This window comes from Haliaeetus albicilla, chromosome 5 (genome assembly GCF_947461875.1).
Source record: "Haliaeetus albicilla chromosome 5, bHalAlb1.1, whole genome shotgun sequence".
Lineage (NCBI taxonomy): Eukaryota > Metazoa > Chordata > Aves > Accipitriformes > Accipitridae > Haliaeetus > Haliaeetus albicilla.
Window position 1 is genome coordinate 13,715,751 of NC_091487.1, and position 21,153 is coordinate 13,736,903.

At 40.6% G+C, this 21,153-nt stretch overlaps 1 protein-coding gene across 9 annotated transcripts in view; it reads left to right on the forward strand.

Moving 5' to 3' along the window:
* BEGAIN (brain enriched guanylate kinase associated) overlaps positions 1-21,153 on the forward strand; it is a 162,514-nt gene that overhangs the window by 32,106 nt on the left and 109,255 nt on the right. For all 9 annotated transcript variants that reach the window (XM_069783462.1, XM_069783464.1, XM_069783463.1 and 6 more), the window contains one exon: positions 14,716-14,744. In XM_069783462.1, coding sequence (XP_069639563.1) covers positions 14,716-14,744 — 29 coding nt within the window. The remainder of the gene's footprint in view (positions 1-14,715; positions 14,745-21,153) is intronic.

A 21,153-nucleotide genomic window follows, 5' to 3' on the forward strand; every position in this document is an offset into this window, starting at 1 on the left:
CAGCTTCAGAAATCTATACGATCTAGAAGTACCTGTTTATAATTACTCCAAAAAGGCCATAGTCCTCAATTACAGAGGACTTCATTACCTGGAAGATCCCCCTCCACTTTACTGTAGCTTTGCTTACTGATTACATGCATAGAAATTAGTGGCAGCTCTTTTCAATATGCTACAAATAGAAGTGCTTTAAATAGAAGGAAAGTTCCCTTCCTTCTTGCACTCAAGAGCTCAGGCAGGGCTGCTCTGGAGGAGACAGACACGACACTGCCTCTCATACACTTCACTTCTGTTCTATCATCTCTTTTTTCACTCTGAAATAAGCCAATCAGATATTCTGACTGCAAACGGTCAGTTGTCCTTTGCCTATAAAAGCAAGAAAGGGAAGCCTTTTTCTTCTTGATGAAGCCTCTATAATGAATGTAATAAAGACTGAACTAATGAGATTCTAAGGCACTTAAACAATAATCAGTAGAAATGGATGAGAAATGCTATCCTTTGTGTAATTATCACAACTGCCCTACAGAGACTTAGCATACATGTGTTCTTTATAGCACAGCTCCGTATGGGAAGATCCATTTTTGCTAATTCCAAGATTCCTGAGAACCTATTTCATACAGTTTGTTCTTCCTTGAATTCTTTTGTCTCTTCAGAAAGGCTTGGTTGAGGGGGGGGAAATCCTTTTTAAAAAACATTTGTGAACTCTCCTCCTTATTTTTCAGAAGTCTGGAATTTCAGTCCCTTCCAACAAGTTCTGCCTGGCACTATGGTCCTTCCTGCTTCATTCATTAAAAATAGCAATGCAGCAGCATGAATATATCCTTTGGGATTCTTCATTAAATGCAGAGTCTTGCATCCTGGTCTGGCTTACATCTGTGTAGCCCTTTTGATGTCTCTTGGCACACCACTGCAGCTGTCCCTCATAGTAGGCATTTGAACTGATTAACACGCTTGCTTCTTTTTTATTTTCTTCCTGCTCTCAAAGCTGCACCCTGAAAGATTTACTGCACTTTGGAGGGGTGAGGCTCTCTGTGGATGCTCTGAGGACAACATAATTGGTGAATCAAAATCTCCCATGAGAATGTGATCTTTGAACTTTGCTTTCAAGATTTAAATTCTCTATTTCTCAGCATATGTATAACAGATTGTCAGAGAAAAATCTCCTAATAAGATGCATGTAGATAATGAGGGGAAAAGAGAAGAGCAGTCCTTTAAAATATTGTCTGCTAAAATTCAGCCAGTAAATCTTTAGTCCAGCAAGTAATTAAACACATAAATAGTCACATGAAGTTCACTAGGACTACTCATGTACACAGTTATGTGTATAAGCATTTGCACTATTGGGATTTAGTAATGAGAATCTAATTAAACAAAACAAAAATGGTTAGCAACCCAAACTGGATTGAGTCACTGTTGGAACTGTGCTACAGTTTCAGACTAGTGCATTGTTATTCTGGACTGAAGATATAAATCAAAATTCCTTATTTCATTAGGTGTGGGTCACAGTGTTTTATTTTGCAATATCTAGTGGCATTAACATATTTTAGGGACTATCAAAGAGAAGATTCTTAGAGGATCTGTGGTTGCTAGGAGACTGGTACTTCAGTCCTGCAAATCTTCCACACTGCAAAGAGCAAACTGGCAATAATCAGGTTTTCCTGCCAGACAGCATTCAAACAACTGAAGTTTATGGCTTATTGTTTAAAAATTGTGATTTAACCTTAAACTTGTAGAACAGGAAAATTTAAGAGTTGTTGGATTTCTCCGAGTAGGCATTTTATCTTGTATCTATAATATGCCAACTTTAAATCCTTTTTTAATCAATAATACTTTGGGTGTCTGATATCTAGAAACTTGGTTTCAGTGCGCTGGGAGGTTTCAGCCAGCTTAGAAAGTGCTGAGCTCATTTAAGACAGTTCCGAGTTTTGCCATCCCCAGGCCTACCATTTCCATTCCTATACATGCACGCTGTCTGCACCCTGAGCAGCCTCAAACCAGCACCTTTAGCACCTGCAGTTCTCTGCACCTTTGGGGCCTCCCAGCTTACAGCTACAGCAACAGCAAGTGCATTTGTCTTCCCGGTACCTAAACATCTCAGGATACATACACTCAGTGACAGGGGTGCCATTGTGGGGTTTGTGCCACATTGACTGCATTTCCTAATTTTAACTTAATTGAAGGAAATATCCCATATCTTCTAAATCAGAGTGGCTTTGTTACAGTGTCTGAGAGGGCACGGTAAGAATCTTGGAAATCACTGAGGGCTCTAATTTGGTGATCTTTAAAATTCTGTATTCTTTATGACCCAGGAGCTATGCTAAGCACAAGAGCACACTATTTTCAGTGAAATAACACTTGTGATCAGAACTGCATATGGGTTTTGTGCTTTGCTGGATCATTGATTTTAGTACTCTTTAAATAGGTATACATCACAAAGGTATTCAGCTATGAAGAATTATGTCTATTTTCTCATTCATGGCTGTTCAGTTGCTCAGTGTAACGTCACAATATTAAACTCCAAACTGTAGCCCACTGGAGTCAGCTTTTTCATGGATTTTGACCCTGATTCTGTTTAACTGCAAATGCCCTCATTTCTTATCATGCACAAGGATAGGATAATGTTCTGATCTGATCCTTCACTGCCCTCATCTAACAACACAGCCAAACTCTTTTCTCCTTCATGTAACAGTAAAGGTATATGAAAGAAAATGCCCGTGGGGAGACAAAGGGCAGGGGAGAGAGAAAAAGGGCAAAATCATAGCTGAAGTAAATGTGGGAGACTGTCATTCCTTTCAGGAAAAATACAGCTTCCCCCAGAGTCTTCTGATAACCTTCTACTTATTCTGTAATGATTCAAACCTGAATTTGTAATTATATTTATGCACTTAATAATTTCAATCTAAAACCTGACAGTTCCATGCAATTATATACCTGAATGTGGTATTTGTCCCCCACTATGGTAAGATTATATAGTAATAGTAACAACTAACATGGCTGAATCATTGACAAATTCAACCTTAGCTATCTTCTCTTGCTTGCCTTGACAACTAGACTATTGAATTCCAACAGGATGAAAATCTAAAAATAGCACTGTGTGAAGAAAGACTGCAAGCAAAGCCACTAGATAATACAGGCTCAATGCTCCTGTGAAATGTGACACGTGCAAAAGCCAGATGTAATTTTAACAATACAGCTTCCTTTTCGACAAAGGAATCTCCAGAGTCTGATTTAATGTCTCCACAGTAAAGCCTAACAATTCCACGTTTTGTGTAGGAGTAAGAACAGACTTCTTTAAACTCGCAGAAAAGAACCCCTGAGAAGAATGCTAATGCACAGTGCGGTGAATATAAAAAGAAAAGACCTCTTATAACCCTGTAGCAATTAAGACACCACCCAAGTCCAGCGCAGAAGTGACCTTATACTTAAAATTATTACAATGACACAACTGGACTCAGCAGTGCTGACAGAGACCAGCAACACTGGCTTTGCAGAAACCAAAATCACTGCAGCTTAGGAAATACTTTACCTTATTTACTAGACAATATTGGAGTGAGAATCTGGCTGGCTTTTCTGCAGGAGTGCAGAGTAGCAGTCAAAAGGAGCTTCTCTTACTTTCATACCCTGCCTAAAAAGAGGTGAAGAAAGAGATAGATTAAGTAAGCAAATTAGCTGAAGACTTGGGAGAATAAGATTCAAATGTCTTCTACCTTTTAACATCACTGTCTGACCTTGGGACTCCCTTAAGGAACTCAAGCTCTCTGTAAAATAGGTACCTCTCTAATCCCTCTTTTATCACACAGATTAATTTGATGGTAATTAATTTTCAACATCTTGAGGCTCTCAGTGAGTTATTCATATAAATACATCTACATGTTACATATATATATATTATTAATATATAATGGTCCCTTGTCATCTCTTGACCTCCAGGTAGATAGCAGAAGACACTTTATAATTTTAACAAGGAAGGACTGAGGCATGCAACTTTTTAAGCCTGCTTTACAGATGCATATTTTGTATGTACCCTAACACCACTGAGGGCCCAAATGTACAGAGTAGGTTTTGCACTGGCGTCTTGTGGCAAAAAGAAGACCAGCATCAACCAGCAGCGCTTCTAGGAATATGATCTCCTCTTTTCTTCCCCATACTTAGATTTTCCTGGCCCATAAGCCAAAGTGGTGACTACAACCAGTTCCTTTGATTCAAGTAACATCCTAACTCCCTTCTAGTCAGCTGTGGGTTTGGGGATATTTTTTATTATCTCACCCATAATATTATCAGGAAGATCCTATACCTTTGGTGAAGAGAGAGACTGGTTTGAAGGAGGAAGATCAAAGATCTCCTTAATATTATTCTCTGGCCTCATTCTTTTATTGCTTAAGTAAAGTTCTCTTAAACAATTACAGGCACAAACACAAATGATCTATCATAGGCCATGGATTTTATTCACTGGAATAACCGTTGTTCCAGAAATAGATACAGCCCCACTGGTACGACTTTGAAGCACCACACACGTTGGTTGGAAATGGGATAAAAAATCAGGTGAATCAATAAACAGATATTGTTTTCCACCAGTGCTGTGTGACAGGAGAAGTGAAAGCTTTGAAGTTTGGCTTTCTTTTCAAGGAAATATCTGTGACATTGTCTGGATATATCGCTGCACCTTGTTTATTTTACTCTTCCCTGTCCACAGACAAGTTCATAAGTGACAAAAGACATGAACACAAATGTCCTATTTTTAGGAGACTCACTCAACTCCCCAGTGCATGGGTCCCACGGAAGCAATCATGCCTTAGGAACTGACTCATGTTGAAGGCAGTAAAGCAGAGAGCAAATCCTACTTGTTGAAAGAAATGTTTACGCTGGTTTATGTTGTCCTTTCTTTGTGGGGAGGTAATCACAGTCAGAAGAGTCAGAAAGGACCATGAAAGGTATCTAGTCTGTCCTCCCGCCCAAGACATGAAAGTCATGTGTAAATCCATCCAAACTTTATGGGACATCCCACAGCTATTACGGGCAATCTGCTCAGCACATAACTATCTCTGTGACTAAAATAGTCCCCCTAACATTTTCTCTAAACCTTTTGGCTTCACTTTGAGCCCATTATTTCCTATTTAATCCACAATGAATACGGAAAATGGTTGATTTCCTTTCTCTTTACAGCCATCTTTTCCCTGCTTGAAAACAATTACCTTTAGTCATTTCAGTCTTGGTTTTGCTAGGAAGGGTTTTCTAGCTGTCTTAGCATTCTGGTTGCCTTCCTCTGAACCCTTCCTTTAGGGGTGGTGCTGAAAACGGGGCACAAAGCTAGTGACCACAATAAGAAAAATAAAAGGTGAAGCTTTATTTAACAGGACCACAGGTGATTACTCTTATCAACTAGATAGAGGTAGATGTAGTTAGAGCAGAAAATGCATGTTTTGTAACAAACGGAGTTCTACAAGTGTAGGATGTAGGAATTTTGCAGTTCTGCTCGCCCTCTCATCTCTCTCCCACTTCCCGTTGCCAACATTCACGAACAAAACATCTCCAGTATGTAGAGACATATGTAGAGATATAAAGATGCAAACAGAAATGCATAGGATCAGCTATGTTAGAATTCATATGCCATCCTGGGTCATGATGACCCAAGTTTTGGTCCCACTCGGTACGTGGCTGTCCTTAACAAGTCAGAAGTCAGTGCACCAGGATATTGCAGTTACTCCTGACTGTCTCAAATACCACTTTATATTATCTACTGACAAACAGGAGCTTTTTAAATGGCAACTGCTGTGGCTAAATACTTAAATGTAATGTCTGTAATTACAGTTACCAATGTCTGTAATATAGACACCCACATAAGTATACTGGCAATGTGCAGTCAGTGTGCCATGTATTAGTCTAAGAGACACAGGCTCCAGTTAGTCAGTTAGATTGCATTTTCCTCTGGCTTCTCAGTCTCCACTCACTTACAATATTTACAGTTATGCTGTACCTGTTGGGGTCACACTGGAGTCGAGCTAGCTGATAGTGAAGTGTACAGAGTGTCAGCTGGACAAGCAGTGTGGCTTCAACTGTTTTAACCTTTTGTAAGTCTGTGGCATCATATGATGTTGAACAACTGTAAAGAAAATGTAGTTCTTCAATCCATTCTCAGAAGACAAAAGTGCTGCTGCATCTCTGCATCATAAAGGAAACAAAAATACTGTACGTATCTGTTTTAGCTGGTCAGATTGTCCAGGAAAGGCTTTCCTCTTCATACGAGAAGTTTGTACAACTCCTAGCACCACAGACCCTCACCTCTCCTGATGGCTAGAAGGACTATTTTAATACAAATAAGCACTTTAATCACATTAATTACATGCACAGGTTCAAACTATCTGGTTGAGAAAAAGCATACTGAACAATTCACGTGGAGTCTGAACTGTCATTTTAAGGCAGGAAGCCTCCTGGTTTTGACAGTCTTTGTTCAGGTTTCACTGGATGGTTTGCCAAGCGACATAGAGAAGAGGTGCACATTCTTTTGGGACTGTCTTTTGAGAGGAACTATGGCATTTCATGCTAGCTGGGAGTACTGGGTATGACAGAAATCAGCTTGACTCGCCGAAACAGCCATTTAAGAGCAGACCCTCTAGTGGTATAAATCAGCAAGGCTTGACTTCACTGGAGCTCTGCTAATTTACCGCTGTTGGGAATCTGGCTCTGAGGCTCTACGGAGTGAAAATGAAACTAAGGAAGCAAAACAAAGATCCTAAAATATTAGGAAATAAAACAGCTTGAGAATGCTATGTTTTCCCAAGCATGTGAAAGAGAAGCCTGTAGGTCATAGTTTCAATTTAATTTGTGGTTATTTGATACATGTTCATGCATGCAGTATGTGCCACAAATGACTTAAAGGCCTGTTGTGAGAAAAATGCCCGAGATTTCTTTTTATCTTATTTCTGTTGCTGTTATTTCCCAGTCTCTTTCAGCCGAAATTTCAGTGAGGCTGCACCTTGCTAAGGATTCTTAAAAGACTAATGCTGAAAAGATCTTCAACCATAAAGACAGAAAAAGAAAAAAAGAAAGAAGACGTAGTGTATTCTGAAGGTCAGACAGAAGTTCAGGATAACTTAGATGTGGTCTAGTCATTAAAGGGATATTTTGCCTCATCTTTCAGTAAGAATGATAGTGAACATGGGAATAACTGTAGGATATCTGATTAAGAATGAGGAAGGTTTAACAGAAACAACCATAATTAAGGCAGTTTCAAACTGAGCCTATTCACCCTGGTGATTTCAGGCATCCTGTGGTAATCCCCAACCCAAAATCCCGATCGATTGACACATGAAGCGGCAAGCTCAGAAGCAAAGCTTTTCACTGTTTGCATTGGTTCAAAAGTTATATTCTATCTGGTAAAAAGAAAATATAACATGAAGTGGAGCGAAAGCTTCATGGTCAAGCAAGCTGAGCAATCAAGGATACAGGGAAGTGGCATAACACGCAACAATTTTAGCAAAAGTAACTTTTTGTTAAGAGAATCGATTTCATACTGTCGTGGTTTAACCCCAGCCAGCAACTAAGCACCACGCAGCCGCTCACTCACTCCCCCCCCATCCAGTGGGATGGGGGAGAAAATCAGGAAAAGAAGTAAAACTCGTGGGTTGAGATAAGAACAGTTTAACAGAACAGAAAAGAAGAAACTAATAATGATAATGATAACACTAATATAATGACAACAGTAGTAATAAAAGGATTGGAAGGTACAAATGATGCGCAGGGCAATTGCTCACCACCCGCCGACCGACACCCAGCCAGTCCCCGAGCGGTGATTCCCCACCCCCCACTTCCCAGTTCCTAAACTAGATGGGACGTCCCATGGTATGGAATACACTGTTGGCCAGTTTGGGTCAGGTGCCCTGGCTGTGTCCTGTGCCAACTTCTTGTGCCCTGGCTGGGCATGAGAAGCTGAAAAAAATCCTTGACTCTAGTCTAAACACTACTGAGCAACAACTGAAAACATCAGCGTTATCAACATTCTTCTCATACTGAACTCAAAACATAGCACTGTACCAGCTACTAGGAAGACAGTTAACTCTATCCCAGCTGAAACCAGGACACATACTCAAGGAACATGTCCTGATCAATCTAGATTTGCATGAAGTAGTTCATAAAGTGCTCAGCTGAGAATTACTGTCTAAAACTGATATAATGGAGAGTAATTCAAGATTATTACCCTGAATGAAAATTGTATTTCTTAAAAAAAGTAACATGTTAAAAAGAAAGTCTGTCAGGTTGGGAAGAGGTTATTGGAACTTTGGAAGAAATTTTTGGACACATCTTGTTACAAATACTTAGTGACTTTGAGTCAATAAACAGGTTTGCCTAAACGAGAACGGCATTTGTGGGTATTGACAACAATTAGGAAGCTCATATATGAACTGTTTTATTTACAAGAAGAATAATGGAAACAGGATGAAATTTAACATAAAGCTATCCACATAAAGACTTCATGTATGGAGCTCATCATTTGGAGGCAGCAGAGAAACAGATATCTAGGTGTACTGTTAGACTGTAAAACAGCTATGAGCCTCCAAGTGTGACAGAACCACAGGAAATCTGAGGCAAGCCTAAGACGCACAGCAGATATATTTCTTTAGAGTCACTGAAGCATTCATCTTATTCTACAAGGTAGTACCAAGGTGTTTTGTACATAGTATACAGCTCTGATCACCCACTTTCAAATCAGATTTAAGTGAATTTGGAATAGATCCAGAGAAGGGATACTGAAATGACTGAGGGAAAGGAGTATAATCTTATGACAGCAGTCAAAGAATCATGTCCTGTTTTCCCTCTCAGATAAGACATCTCTTCATAAATGCATATGGGAATTTAAAAACAGGGTGGGAGTAATAAGCTTTAAACATAAAATTGGTACAAGATCAAACAGAGATAAACTGGTCATACAAAATTTAACATGGTTAGAATCACCCTCTGATTTCAATCAGTTTAGTAATGTTCAAGACCACACAGGGAAAAAAAAATCTGACTCTTTTCAAGATGGAACCCAGCCACCTTATGGACATTGCATGACAGATTAGTGGTGTTCTGGAGATGCACATTCAGGTGTGATGTGAAAATTTGGGGTGTTGAACTTAGTCATCTGCTCTAAGAATTAAAAAGACAATTTATCTATTTCTTTACTGAGTTGGGTCCATTTATGTCATATCTTTGTTGTATGCAGTTAGTCCCAAACATCTGAGCTTCTATTTGCCACCTAATTTTGCTGCGGAGGATTTCTTCTTTCACCCTAAGAAACATGAGAATTTGGTCCCAGATGAGGAGTAAATGCTGGGAAAGTGCAATGCTACTCTTGGTGGTGTTGAGAGATTTGGTATATCTTACTCACGGTTACTTATGTCTAAACTGGTTGACAGGTGCTTTTCCTCAGGCCAGACATGCAAAAACCCCACAGCTTGATGAAACCCTCCCATTTTTTCTAGTATGTGTGATGTTCCTTTTTCCAGGGGAAAATGGCCAATGGTTCCAACAAGTTCCTTAGTATTTCAGGGATATAGGATCTTAGTCTTGACCTCTTCTGCCTTCTTCCCTCAGCATTAAGCTTCTTCACCTTTTATATATTAACTGTCTTCAGATGGTCTGAGAATAGTGGAGGTGTTTTATGGCCTGTGGTGTGGAGGTATGCTTGGAGGACGTGCTTTCTGAACAAAATGTCTATTACAGTGGCAACCGTGGAGAACTGGACTCAATTTTCTTTGTATCTCCATGACAATTTCAGGCAAGAGTTTTACAGAAAGATTCTTCTTCTTTCGAAAACATCTATTAGATACACTCAAAACATGAAGCCAAATCAAATGCAGCTGGACACTTCCTCCAGCTCTATTAAAGTCTCTATAGATTAAATTTTAGTCTTTCTTCAGGTGTCACTTCAGTGGTGCTTTAAAGCCTATACAAAGAAATCTCTAAAAGTTGATTAAGAGACTAATTAAAGATTGATCCTATCAAATTATGTAGTCTGTAAATTTTATTAAATCAAATATTTTACTTTTGTACTCTATAGGGGAAAAAAAAGGAAGATGGCCACAGTGGTTCCTACCCATAAAACTTTAGTACAACTGCAAGCACAAAAGAAATGCTGAAATGAAATGGTTGTGATTGAAAACATGTGACAGTTTACAAATGTACCAGAAGTCTAGATGAGTTTAGTTGTGAGTGAACTCTCGTTTACAGCTTTCCTCACCACAGAAGTAAAAGCAAGTCTCACAATACTAAACAAGTCAGAGTAATAACAGGCAGACTAAATGAGCCGCAGTAACTTCCTACTATTTTTTCTTTTCTCATACATTTGATAGCAGCTAGCCAACATGCCAATCCAAAGTCCACTGAACTCAATGGGAAGACTGGTGAGCACTGAGCCAGCCTCTGGATCCTGTACCTCCCTCTAAAATGAAACATCTCTTTCCAAGAAAACAAAAAATAATAATAATTAAATAAAAAGATGTCACATCCAGGCTATTCCACCTTTTTCACACATACATCGGGAAGATGCAGAAGGATGAAAATTGACCTCAAGATCTTAGATGAAGGAAATTTCATTAGACAGCTGGAAGATCTGAAATCTCATGATTACTTGTCCTTCAGAAAGTGATAATACAATAAAGGAAATAAAACATAAACACAGGATTTTACCAATACAGTCACCACGTGAATTGAACAGAATGATAGATAGACTATCAGCATGACTTTTATTTTATTTTAAAAGGTTTTGGTTCAATAATCAACACTATAGACACCAATCATATAACAAAAAATCAAAGAATTGGATCACTATATTAAGTTTTATGTATGTCAATGACTAAGAATGTTCTGCCATTGTCTTGACTCATTAAACAAACATGGGGAGATAAAAAGTTAGGGCATCACAGTATTTTTCATTCACTCTGCTGACTTGAAAACAACTCAGAGGTTGTCATGCTGTCTGAAAAATAGCAACCATATTCTAAAGGGAAAAAAAGCCACAGTAAAATTTCCTGGGGTTTCCATTAACAGCATCCCTGCTTTCATTCAAGCCAGCAAATGACTTTGTTCTCAAAGAATATCAAAGAATATCAAGTTGCAATCTAGAATAAGCAGGAGGGGATTTAAAAAAAAAAAAAGACAACTGATTTGCCTTTTGAATATCTGCTCCAAAATGGACTTTTAAATGCTCAGCACTTCCAGAAAAGAGAGTCTTGACAGTTGTTCTGTGTTTTACACTTGCTTTCTTCAAATACTTAGAAACAAGTCAAGTTTCTACCAGTACTCTTAGGCATTGCCTGAAAGTGCTTCCAGGCAAAGTTGCCATACCAAGTACTTCTATAAAAAGGAAAATCTTCAAATCAGTCTCAGTATTTTAAGTAGGAGACTGTATATGGAATTGTGGAATGTGGAATATGGAAGTAATATGGAAATTGCTGAGGCCAACCTTTTTGTTAAAAACAAAATTTGTTATTTTTAGGCTGATTAAATAAATTCTTTAGTCACATTGCATTGATATTGTTTAAAAAAAACAGGTAATTCAATCACATCTGATATTTCTGTAATTAAAGGTAATTACCGATCTTAATTAAAAATATTTTATTTAAAAAAAAAATCACACAGCTTCAATCACACTGCTCAGTTCAGGCATCAAGAAGCACTTGAAATGAATCAACCCACTAGCAAGCAGCAACTAATGAATGACATACCATAAGGACATTCTTATACCAACCTTTACTTCAGTCTTTCTGCTTGAAATAGGTCCCACAAGACTTTCAGGACAAGATTGCTCCGAAAAAAATGGCCAATTCAGAGCTGTTTAGAATATATTTCAAAATCAGTTCAGTAGGATATTTCAGATAGAAGCCTTCATAGAGAGCAGTGGGAGGATGATGTAACCTCTAAACTTCCACAGGCTATATCAATGGCAGGGATCTGGCTAGGAAACAGCAACTTTGCCTTCGTAAAAATGTCACCTTGTGAAAACAGAGCTGTTTCAGAAAACCACAGACTTTTAAAATAATTTTGAGTTGCTAAGGCTTTTTTGAGGGAAAAAAAGAAATGAAGAAAAAATAAAAAAGAAGAGAGGAAAAAGAAAAGGATGAAAAAAGGACCTTCCTAAAGAACACAATTATCTGAAAAAATAAACTGCTTGAGATGAAGGCTACATTTCTACAGATGCTCCTATCTTTGTTTTCACCATCTCAAGTTCCTATATGCTCGTTTGACTCTCTAGCCTGAAAGCTAGGGCATTCCCTTGAAAAACATGCAGGCTCTAGTCCTTTCGTGTGCTCGTATTTATTTACTAGAAGTGGATCTCCATCAAAAGAAGTAACAGAGCGTTGCAGTGCTGCAGCCCAGAAAGGGCTCTGACCTCGGTCAGAGCATCCTCCTCGAGGAGGATTGAGCTGAACCCACTGCTCCCACATCAGAGAGGAGCCCTCTCTTCTCTGCACAGGCTGCCAGGGAAAGGCAGAGGAGAACATCCCCAATGGTCCAAAGGAAAATTGGCCATGTTAGACAAAACAAGCAGCTTTTACTGTGAGGAGGTAAAAAAAAAAAAGCCCTACCGTAAAAAGGTGGTGGTGAATAGCTCATACAGAAGTAATTGCAGCTTGGTTTAGTTTTCTGGTTTGTTTTAGTGTCAGGCATTTGCCGTGCTTTTTTTCCCCACTAATTTCCTGTCGGGATTGGCAGCCAGTGACTCACCTGCATTCACAGATGAGTATAGCCAGAAAGCCAGCCTACAGCTCCGCTTCTCCATCCTGCGCTTTAATCACACAAAACAACCCCCGCCCCGACCCCGTGAGTACAGAAATATTCAAAGTACTAGGCAAAAGCAAGGCCAGGCAGCCTCCCTTTATGACTGTAGATATTGCCATAACTGAAGGACTGAAGTCACATATTCCAAGTACTCCGTCTTCATGGGTGACTCCCACAGTTCAAGGCAAAGCAATAGTGAGCGGCCCTGGAGAAAACGATGTCGTCTCCCCAAAATGACAGGAACATGATAATTAGGGCAGTTTTTGAGAGTTCATCTCTGCAAAACCAAACTGGCAAGACCACAGCGCTGCCAGTAGCTTCCCATGCCCAGGGAGAAAGCCCCTGCGGCTCATTTTCTGGTCAGCAATGTTTAAACTATTTCCTGTGTACTACAGAATACACATGGATTCAATGGATAGATATAAATCAGAGAAAGGAATTATGGGTCCCTAAATTAGATTTTTAATCTCAAAATCTGGGATTTGTCGTGGGCAACCCTGTGCTTCCAAGAGACATGCAGGGACCACATAAGACGTGTATTATATCTGTTACAGGGAAGCTGAGGAGGGCTTTTCCTGCAGCTGGCTTCTTGTGTACCAAGTTATGGTGAATGCCCCAAATCCTTAATGTAAATCATCAGAAAGTATCACGCAAACACCAGCCTGACTGACAACTTATCTAATGGACAAATCAAAAGTAAATGAGAAGAAGGGAAGATGAGTGACCCAATGAAGAACCAACAATTTGTCACTTGGGATGTTTTATTAGGCAGTTTGACAAATTTCCTTCTGGTTAACTGATTAAATTTACATTTCCCTATTTTTAATCTTTAATTTATTTCATACTCAAATATGATTGTTAGCCATTAATCAATAAGGTTTAAAGTGTTCATGATTAATGGGCAATGCCTTCAGTATAAATAAGAGATTCTGTGATGCTGCGATTTATCTGGCTCTAGAGATTGCAGGATTGCTCCGAGTGCTCATTCCTTAGTTACAGTAAAGCAAGACCAGGAGGATTGATGAGATTCTGTGCCAGCGGTGTGATAAAATGAAATGGAAGCAGCTATTAAGGATCTGCGTGAGATAATGCTGAAAAAGAAACCAAAGAGTTAACAAGACTACATTTTTGATATAAGTAAAGTCAGAGAGATTAATGAGTCTCCGTGCTCTAGATAAGTAGGGATTTACAGCACCTATATGGTAAAAAGAAACCAGACAGGTTAATGAAATGACCACCTACGGCTCTGCCGGGATGTCGGGATTCAGGGCTATAGGGGTGCCGAGCCGCAGGTAAAGGGTTAACGGGAGCCTGGCTGCAGCGGCAGGCAGAGGGACCTGAGGAGTTACCGGAGTTGCGAGCTACAGCCCAGGCGAGCAGCAGTGAAAGGGTTAACGAAAAGCCTCCATGTATTCAGATGCTAATTGTCAAGATAGTGTATTACTTGAGGAAAGTAATTTGATTACTCGAAACTCCCACTAAGGCGACGAGCTTGTGTCCCTTCCATCTGTCGGGCTCTGTGAAAGATGACGAATTGAACTCAAAATTCACGTGTGATGAAGTCACTGTCATTCCCCAGCCAGCAGAGCACTGCTGCCATGCCCACCGAGCGGAGAGTAGCACCGCATTTCAACTTTTCCTCTGAAACCCAGGAGGCACAGTAACCTGTTACTTGCTGCTGCTTGCTTTTTTTTTTTCCCTCCCCATTTTCTGCCTCAGCGCTACAACTGAGTCATTCTGTTGCCCATGGCTCGTGGGTATACAGTGCTCCTGCAGCGCGCTGCATTATTCCCCAGTTCATCTGTCAATGTTATTTTTGGCTAATGCAGATGTGGGGTTCGCTTACCGTCGCTTTGTAGACACTTGTCGAAAACCATTTGGAAAGCCTTAACTATGCATAAATCTGCAGAGTGAATGTTTTCTTTCATTCACTTGCTCCTATTATTTGATTTCTTGTAGGCCTCTGCGGCAGAGATGGAGAAAATAAGGTAAGTGAGACAGTTTATTTACATCTCGTTATAGGGAAGAAATGTTCTGTTGCACAATGGACGATACAGGCTCTTGGAAAATATTCTGCTTAATACGATCAGTGTAAAATACTGGATTGCATGATGATGTGAGGGAAGATGTGTTTTAGAGACAAAAGAAAAGGAATGTGGTTATTCTAGTAAATCTGTTTTGCAGGGATGTCAATTCAGAAAAGATGTTTTACACACAAGCATGTTTTATTGCCAGTTGCAGAGGATATTTGATTATATAAATGTTGTAGTCACTTGTCCATTTACTGCAAGAGCCTGCCATTCCATTTAATGAGGAAAGTGGATCAATAATTCATGAAAAAGCTGAAGAAAATATAGGCTTGACTTCAAAGCATCTAATTACTGTGGTTTGTTTCAATATAATGCTGTAACATTGGTGTTCGATTTTTGTTTTATATTGTATACCAGCCAGATAAATCTTGTCTCCTCTGTGTTTAAAATGTTGCCATACTGTACCAGTTTCTCAGCACATCTCTCTGCTTTAAGCAAAAGGAGATGGCTTTTATAAACATAAGTTTTCCATCTCATGTCCGAGTGCAAGTCTGCTTTGGGGGATATTGCTTTTGTGTATGTTGTTAAGAAAGAAAAAGAAAGAAGAAAGCATTCTAGCCCTTTTTAAAAAAATAATAATAATAAAAAAATCAAATCCTGTCTAATAAAGTCCCCAGGTATTATCAAAGTGATAGGTAAAAGCTGAACTTTTTACTATCCTTTAAATACTTTATGGTTCTTATTTTAACAACCCAAAACACTGGCCATGGTCTTATATGGTTTTATTGGACAAGCCCAAATTCCTTCTCTGAACCTAGTGACTCAGTTTGGTTAGTGACAACTGTTGTCCAAGCACAACTTTGTAGATTCCTTGAGTTTGGAATGGTGATCTTGAGTTACTAGAAATGCAGAAAAGTTCTAAAATTCTGGAAATAACTGGGGAAGAAGTAGCAAATGTGAAAGAACAGAGATTTGACAAAGTGTTTAATGAATTCTGGGCTGGAAACAAAATCCTCTTTTTCAGTTGAGAATGAGGAGGTTAAGTCTCTTACAGTGGACTTGAAGATGCATGTCTGAAAGTTTCTGATAGAATTTATTTATGAAGTGCTTCAGTTGTACATTTTTTGTAGTGTCTCATGACAATGAAAGTATTATAACTTTTGAGCTGAAAGAAAAACTCTGTGCAATGTATTATGGTTTTGCGTATATGTAAGCACTATAATGTTAAAGCTGTTTTTCCTGAGTAACGACTGAGAAAGGACCTCGGTATGTGGTCCTGCCTTTAGTAAAAAATACAAACAAGATCACCTATGGTATATCCGCACTCATGTAATGAATTACTCTCTTAGAAGATGCAAACAAATATACATTTACATGATAAGCATGTGTGCGCAAATGCAATATGATACTTGTAATACTCTACTGAGCATGCCTTGGCCTCTGCTTTTAGTATGCAGGCTCTTGCCACATTTGCAATAACGGGCTGCAGAGCCCAGGAGAATGAGCTGAGGAATGTACTCAAAAAGAAAGAATTTGCTATGACAAGAGTAAACAACCATAAAGCTCTATTTTCCTAGCACCCTAGTTTTGCAGCTGTCAGGCATGCAGCAGTCCTTACCTCAGTACTCCTTCAGCACTATGTAGATGAAAAAGCCCATACTGCCCCGCTGAAGGAAACGGGAGTTTAGTTATTAACTCCAACAAGAGAAGGGTCAGGCTGTGTCGGGAGTCTGTTCATGAAGTTTTCTGCTTACAACTCTTGTGCGTAGAAGTTGCTTCTGACGGACGTTGGTCCCCATCACCCAAGCCAACACAAGGCCAGTGCAAGGGCTCCCTGTGCTTCCGAGTGGAGCAGCGAGCCGGGCTGGGGGAGCTCAGGCAGGACCCCGAGCAGAAGCTGCACCGCTCCTTCCCAACTTTTCCAGGGTCCCTGCCCATAGTCCTCTTGGATGCAAACTGACAGAACCCTCAGCAGTTTAAGGAAAGAGCAATCAAATCTGGAGTCATTATTTTAAATAGCCGGTGAACCCACAGACCTGAGAGAATTAGGTTTTTCCTAAAGCTATCCAAGTCTGGCACATGGGTGAAAAACAAATTACCTTGTCTTTTAAGCACAGTGGCTTCAGAGAGGCCATGAAGAAAGATAGCCTGAAGCCAGGGGAAGGAGGAAAGGAACAAGAGGGAAAACGGCAGGCCAGAAAGAAAGAGGTATTTTTTGTTACACGTAGAAACCAGCGTAACAGCATAGGAAAAGTCATTCCCGCATGGTACTTGCATTTGTTCTGCCCTATCCCCGGGCCCAGCTCCTTCCCTGCTCTCTTTTTGCGGCCAGCTGAGGATATGCCATCCCGCGTGAGCCGGCGTGGCGTTGGCCCAAGGACTAGAGGGTGAGCCCGCACCAGCTGCGGGGCTAGGGCGCACAGAGAGTACGAGGGTCCTGCAAAAGAGGGAGGAGAAGGGCGTCTGGAATTAGCAAAAAGGAAACAAATCAAAGCCTTGTCGGAGATAGAGAAGAGCAGGACAACCTACACGGCCAGGCTGAAAACCCTCAGGGTTAGAGAAGTCCAGGTTTGCATTCCACAGTGCACTTCAACATAAGAACGCCTTTTAAATATGAAGAACAGGTGCAGAGAATCGCACTTTTCAGAGAAGCTGCTCCACACTGACAGTCCTTGGGAGCCCACAGGGCCAAACGTTTTAAGGCGGCAGCTCTGGAAGTCTTTGAGTGAGCTTTGCACATTCTCCAGCCCAGTGCATCTGGTACACCCCCAAGGACTGGGGTGTCCAGGCCCATTCAGACAGAGGGGCAAATGCAGGAGCCTGCAAAATTGATCCCCTGATGACCCATGCATTATTCAGCCCCAAATTCGCTGAGCCAGGGCAGCCCAAGCAGTGGTGCAGCGAACTAATACACCTCTTAGCGTTACATTCCTTCACTCAGACTCTAGCTGGAAAGATGCAATTCATCTCACGTAACGGAGTAATAATTCCCCTTGCAGACCAAGGAGCTGCTGTGACCTGCGATGTCCCACCCTGTCCTTTTCAGCAGGGGCTTGCCACGACAGCGTTACAGGTGGAAGGAGCAGTAGGAGGCAGAGGTGGGGGGTTATCAGTATTTAGCCTGACAGAGGGATAACTTCCTCTAGAAGTGGAAACATGCGATTTTGTGCTAAAACTTTGACTAGAAAAATCAGTTACTGCAATGAATTCTTCACACTGTGAACAATTCCTAGCAGTACGTAGTGTTTATAACATCTCAAGGTACCAATACATTAGGCAGGAAGTAAGACTAACTACTAATCACAAACCTCTTGAGGATCTGCATTTATGTAGGTTGGCTGAGTATGGTTATACAGTCACTTTAAACATTAATTACTTCTGACTACAACCTTTTAAATACAGGGGTTTTGATCCAATTCTTTTTCATGTCTATAAACAAGGACTGAAAATCTTTAACTTAAAGTAAATTTCAAATACACCTATTCTATCTTGTTTTGACTCTTAGCAGTGTGCTATCTTTGGCGCATATATTCAAGACGAGCATGTGCCTTCCAAGTCTAAGGCCTCGCAGATCTGTGGTGGCTGGCACACAAAACTGCGAGTACTCTGGAAACTGCTCCTTTAAGTCAGATTGAATCTATAGCATGGGTAGATGTGCAAATGAAAGACGAGTTCCTATGCTACCAGGAGTTTGTTTTTTCTTTGCTTTCATTTAAATCCTGCTTGAAATACAGGTTATAACATTTAATCTTTCAAGTGAAAATGTCATAAGGTTTGGCATAAAAGACCCCCAGCTATATTTTTGTACACAAATATTGACCAGATTATTAGCATTTCTTACACTGAAGAGTACCTCACTCCACAGAAAGTGCCAGTTAAGGTGAAAGATATTGTTCAATAAAAGCTTTTTCTTTTTTCAAACACACTCCTAAAATTTCAGTGACAATTCAGAAACTCTATAAACCAATATTCTTAGAACTAAGCTTTCAAGATCCACAATAGGCTGAACTGTGTACCTAAAAGTACGTAGAACAGGACACATCACCACCATCAACTGCCAGGCTCACATAATTAGTATCTGTAAAGAGGCTGACTTTCTACTTTGCAATGTAACCATGGTATTCCCCAGCTGAGGATTACTTTATTTTGGTAGCATTAGTTTCGGCACTTTACTAATCACCCAAGGATCTCTGATAAAAGTGATCCGTGTCTCAAGGAACCTGTGAGGCAACATCTTCATTTCATTGTAGTCCTTGTTTCAGAACATGTGAAAGTGAAGTGATTTGTTTTGCACACACAGCTGGTAGTAAGTCAGCAGCTCGATCCAAGTCTCTTGAATTTTCAGACTTGGACTTTTCTCAAGCATGTTTGAGTTCATCTGTGGTAAGGAAGGAATATCAGTTTCTTCAAAAGGAAGATCAGAGGCACGTGCAGTCCTAGGGAAAAGCTTCTGCAGTAGTTTAGTGAAAATGTGAATACCTTCCTAAATGCCCACTAGATCATGCTGCCTTCCTTGCACTTGCTATAAATATAGCCCTCTTCATATGCTAATGAACACACTGCAATTTCCTGCCATCCCCACCTTGTCCTTGTTCCTTCTCTCAGCCTGCATCGACATTAATTTTACCGTAGTTACTTGAACACAAGGAGAGGATTTGTTTTGTCCGGAAAGTTAACCAACAAACATGGTTTACTTTACCCTCGATCTTGTCTTCGCATCCATAGCTGATATGCTGGGACCCACTGCCTCGTACAGAGGCACAATGCCACAGGACAGCAGCAGGGCTGTGCAAGCAGCAGCTCCAGCATCTGCTCAGCAGTGTCTGCAGGCTCTAGCTGATGCTGGGACTTGAAACCCCAGCTGAGGACACGGGCAAAGAGATGGCACAGGGCAAGCTCAGAAGAAATAGAGCATAGGGAAATGCTGGCATGAAAGGGCTGTGAGTTTGGGGTCATTAGAGGTTATGGTAGAAAAGTCACCTAGCTGGGTGAACTTTGGGTCCATTTTGAAAGAGGGAGGAAGAAAAGGAAAAGGAAAAGAGAGCTGCCTAACTTATATTCAAACAGGTAAAGCAGATTTTCATTTTTCTCTGCTTTCCAAGTTGTTTTAATCTCCCAGGCAGTCCCAGCAGCAGTGACAGCCCTGCAGTGCCGTTATCAGCACATCTGGTTAGCTCATGCTGCCATCCAAGGTGTGACTGTAGACATCTCTCCCCCCGAGACTACACTCAGCTTGAAGTTTGGTGGTTGTCAACCATAGCAATGGGAGCAATGGACACAAAAGGATATATTCACAGACCCCAGGGGAACTACAGCCCTGGAACTGGGATGGTTTGGGGCGCAGAGCCATGCTGATCTACCTATATTAGCACCTCTGAGAATTTTATTAATGCTGTCAGGGGCACAGTATACTTGTGTAGCTCATACTAAAGTCCATCACACTTCATTTCCACTATTACTGTTACCTGTGCTAGTCAGTCAAGTCAGCACTACATCAGCTGAGGCAGGAGTGTTACTGTTATGTTGTCCTACAACCCTGTGCCCTGAACTGCTGTCTGCTACTTGGAAAAATGATCTAAAAGGCAGCAATGCCAGTATAGAACGAGTCACCTCCAGTCACCTGCTGTAACAGGTGCTGTGTTATAGTATCTTTTTAGTTCTAGATAAAAACTGAGTGGAGTAAAAGTGTCCAGCAAACAAGAAACATGACAGGAACAGGGGGCAGAAACAATTCAAGTTGAATGAAACTAGGTACAGCTGTGTAAAGTGGCCTGCAGGGAGAAGTGGGAGCTGAGCAAACATCTGAAGAGACCGGGGAAGTAGGTAGGAGGAGATGAGCCATGCCATCAACCGGGAACTGCAGTGAGTCATGGGGAAGAGGCTGGACCTAGGTGATACCAAGCTTACAAATAATGCTCTGCCTACCCCTTTCTTGCAAGCCAAAGTGCATCACTAAGCGATACTATAAGCTGCTCAGGAAAAAAAGGAGCGGGGATTTTTGACAAATATTTCAGAAAAAAACCCAAGGTCCTTTTCTTATAGTGTTTGTGATTAGTTCAAAACTTTGTAGCATAGGGAGTAGAGCTTCCAGGACAGTTTCTTTTTTTTATTGTTGGGTTCCCCCCTGCCAAAAGATGCAATGACCCTTGATGGCGAGAAAATTCAAAGGTAGGAAAATTGGATGCTCTCTGCATCCCCTTTATTGGTAATAGTGACTAGGCTTCAGTTTATGTAAGTGCTTTGACCAAAGCTGTTGGGGGATATGTGCAGAACAGTGAAAGCAGCGACACAAAGCAGGCAGTGGCAACGACTGCAGCAGTAACAAAACAATCTTATAAGCTGAAGAACATAAGAGGTTCCAAGCTGC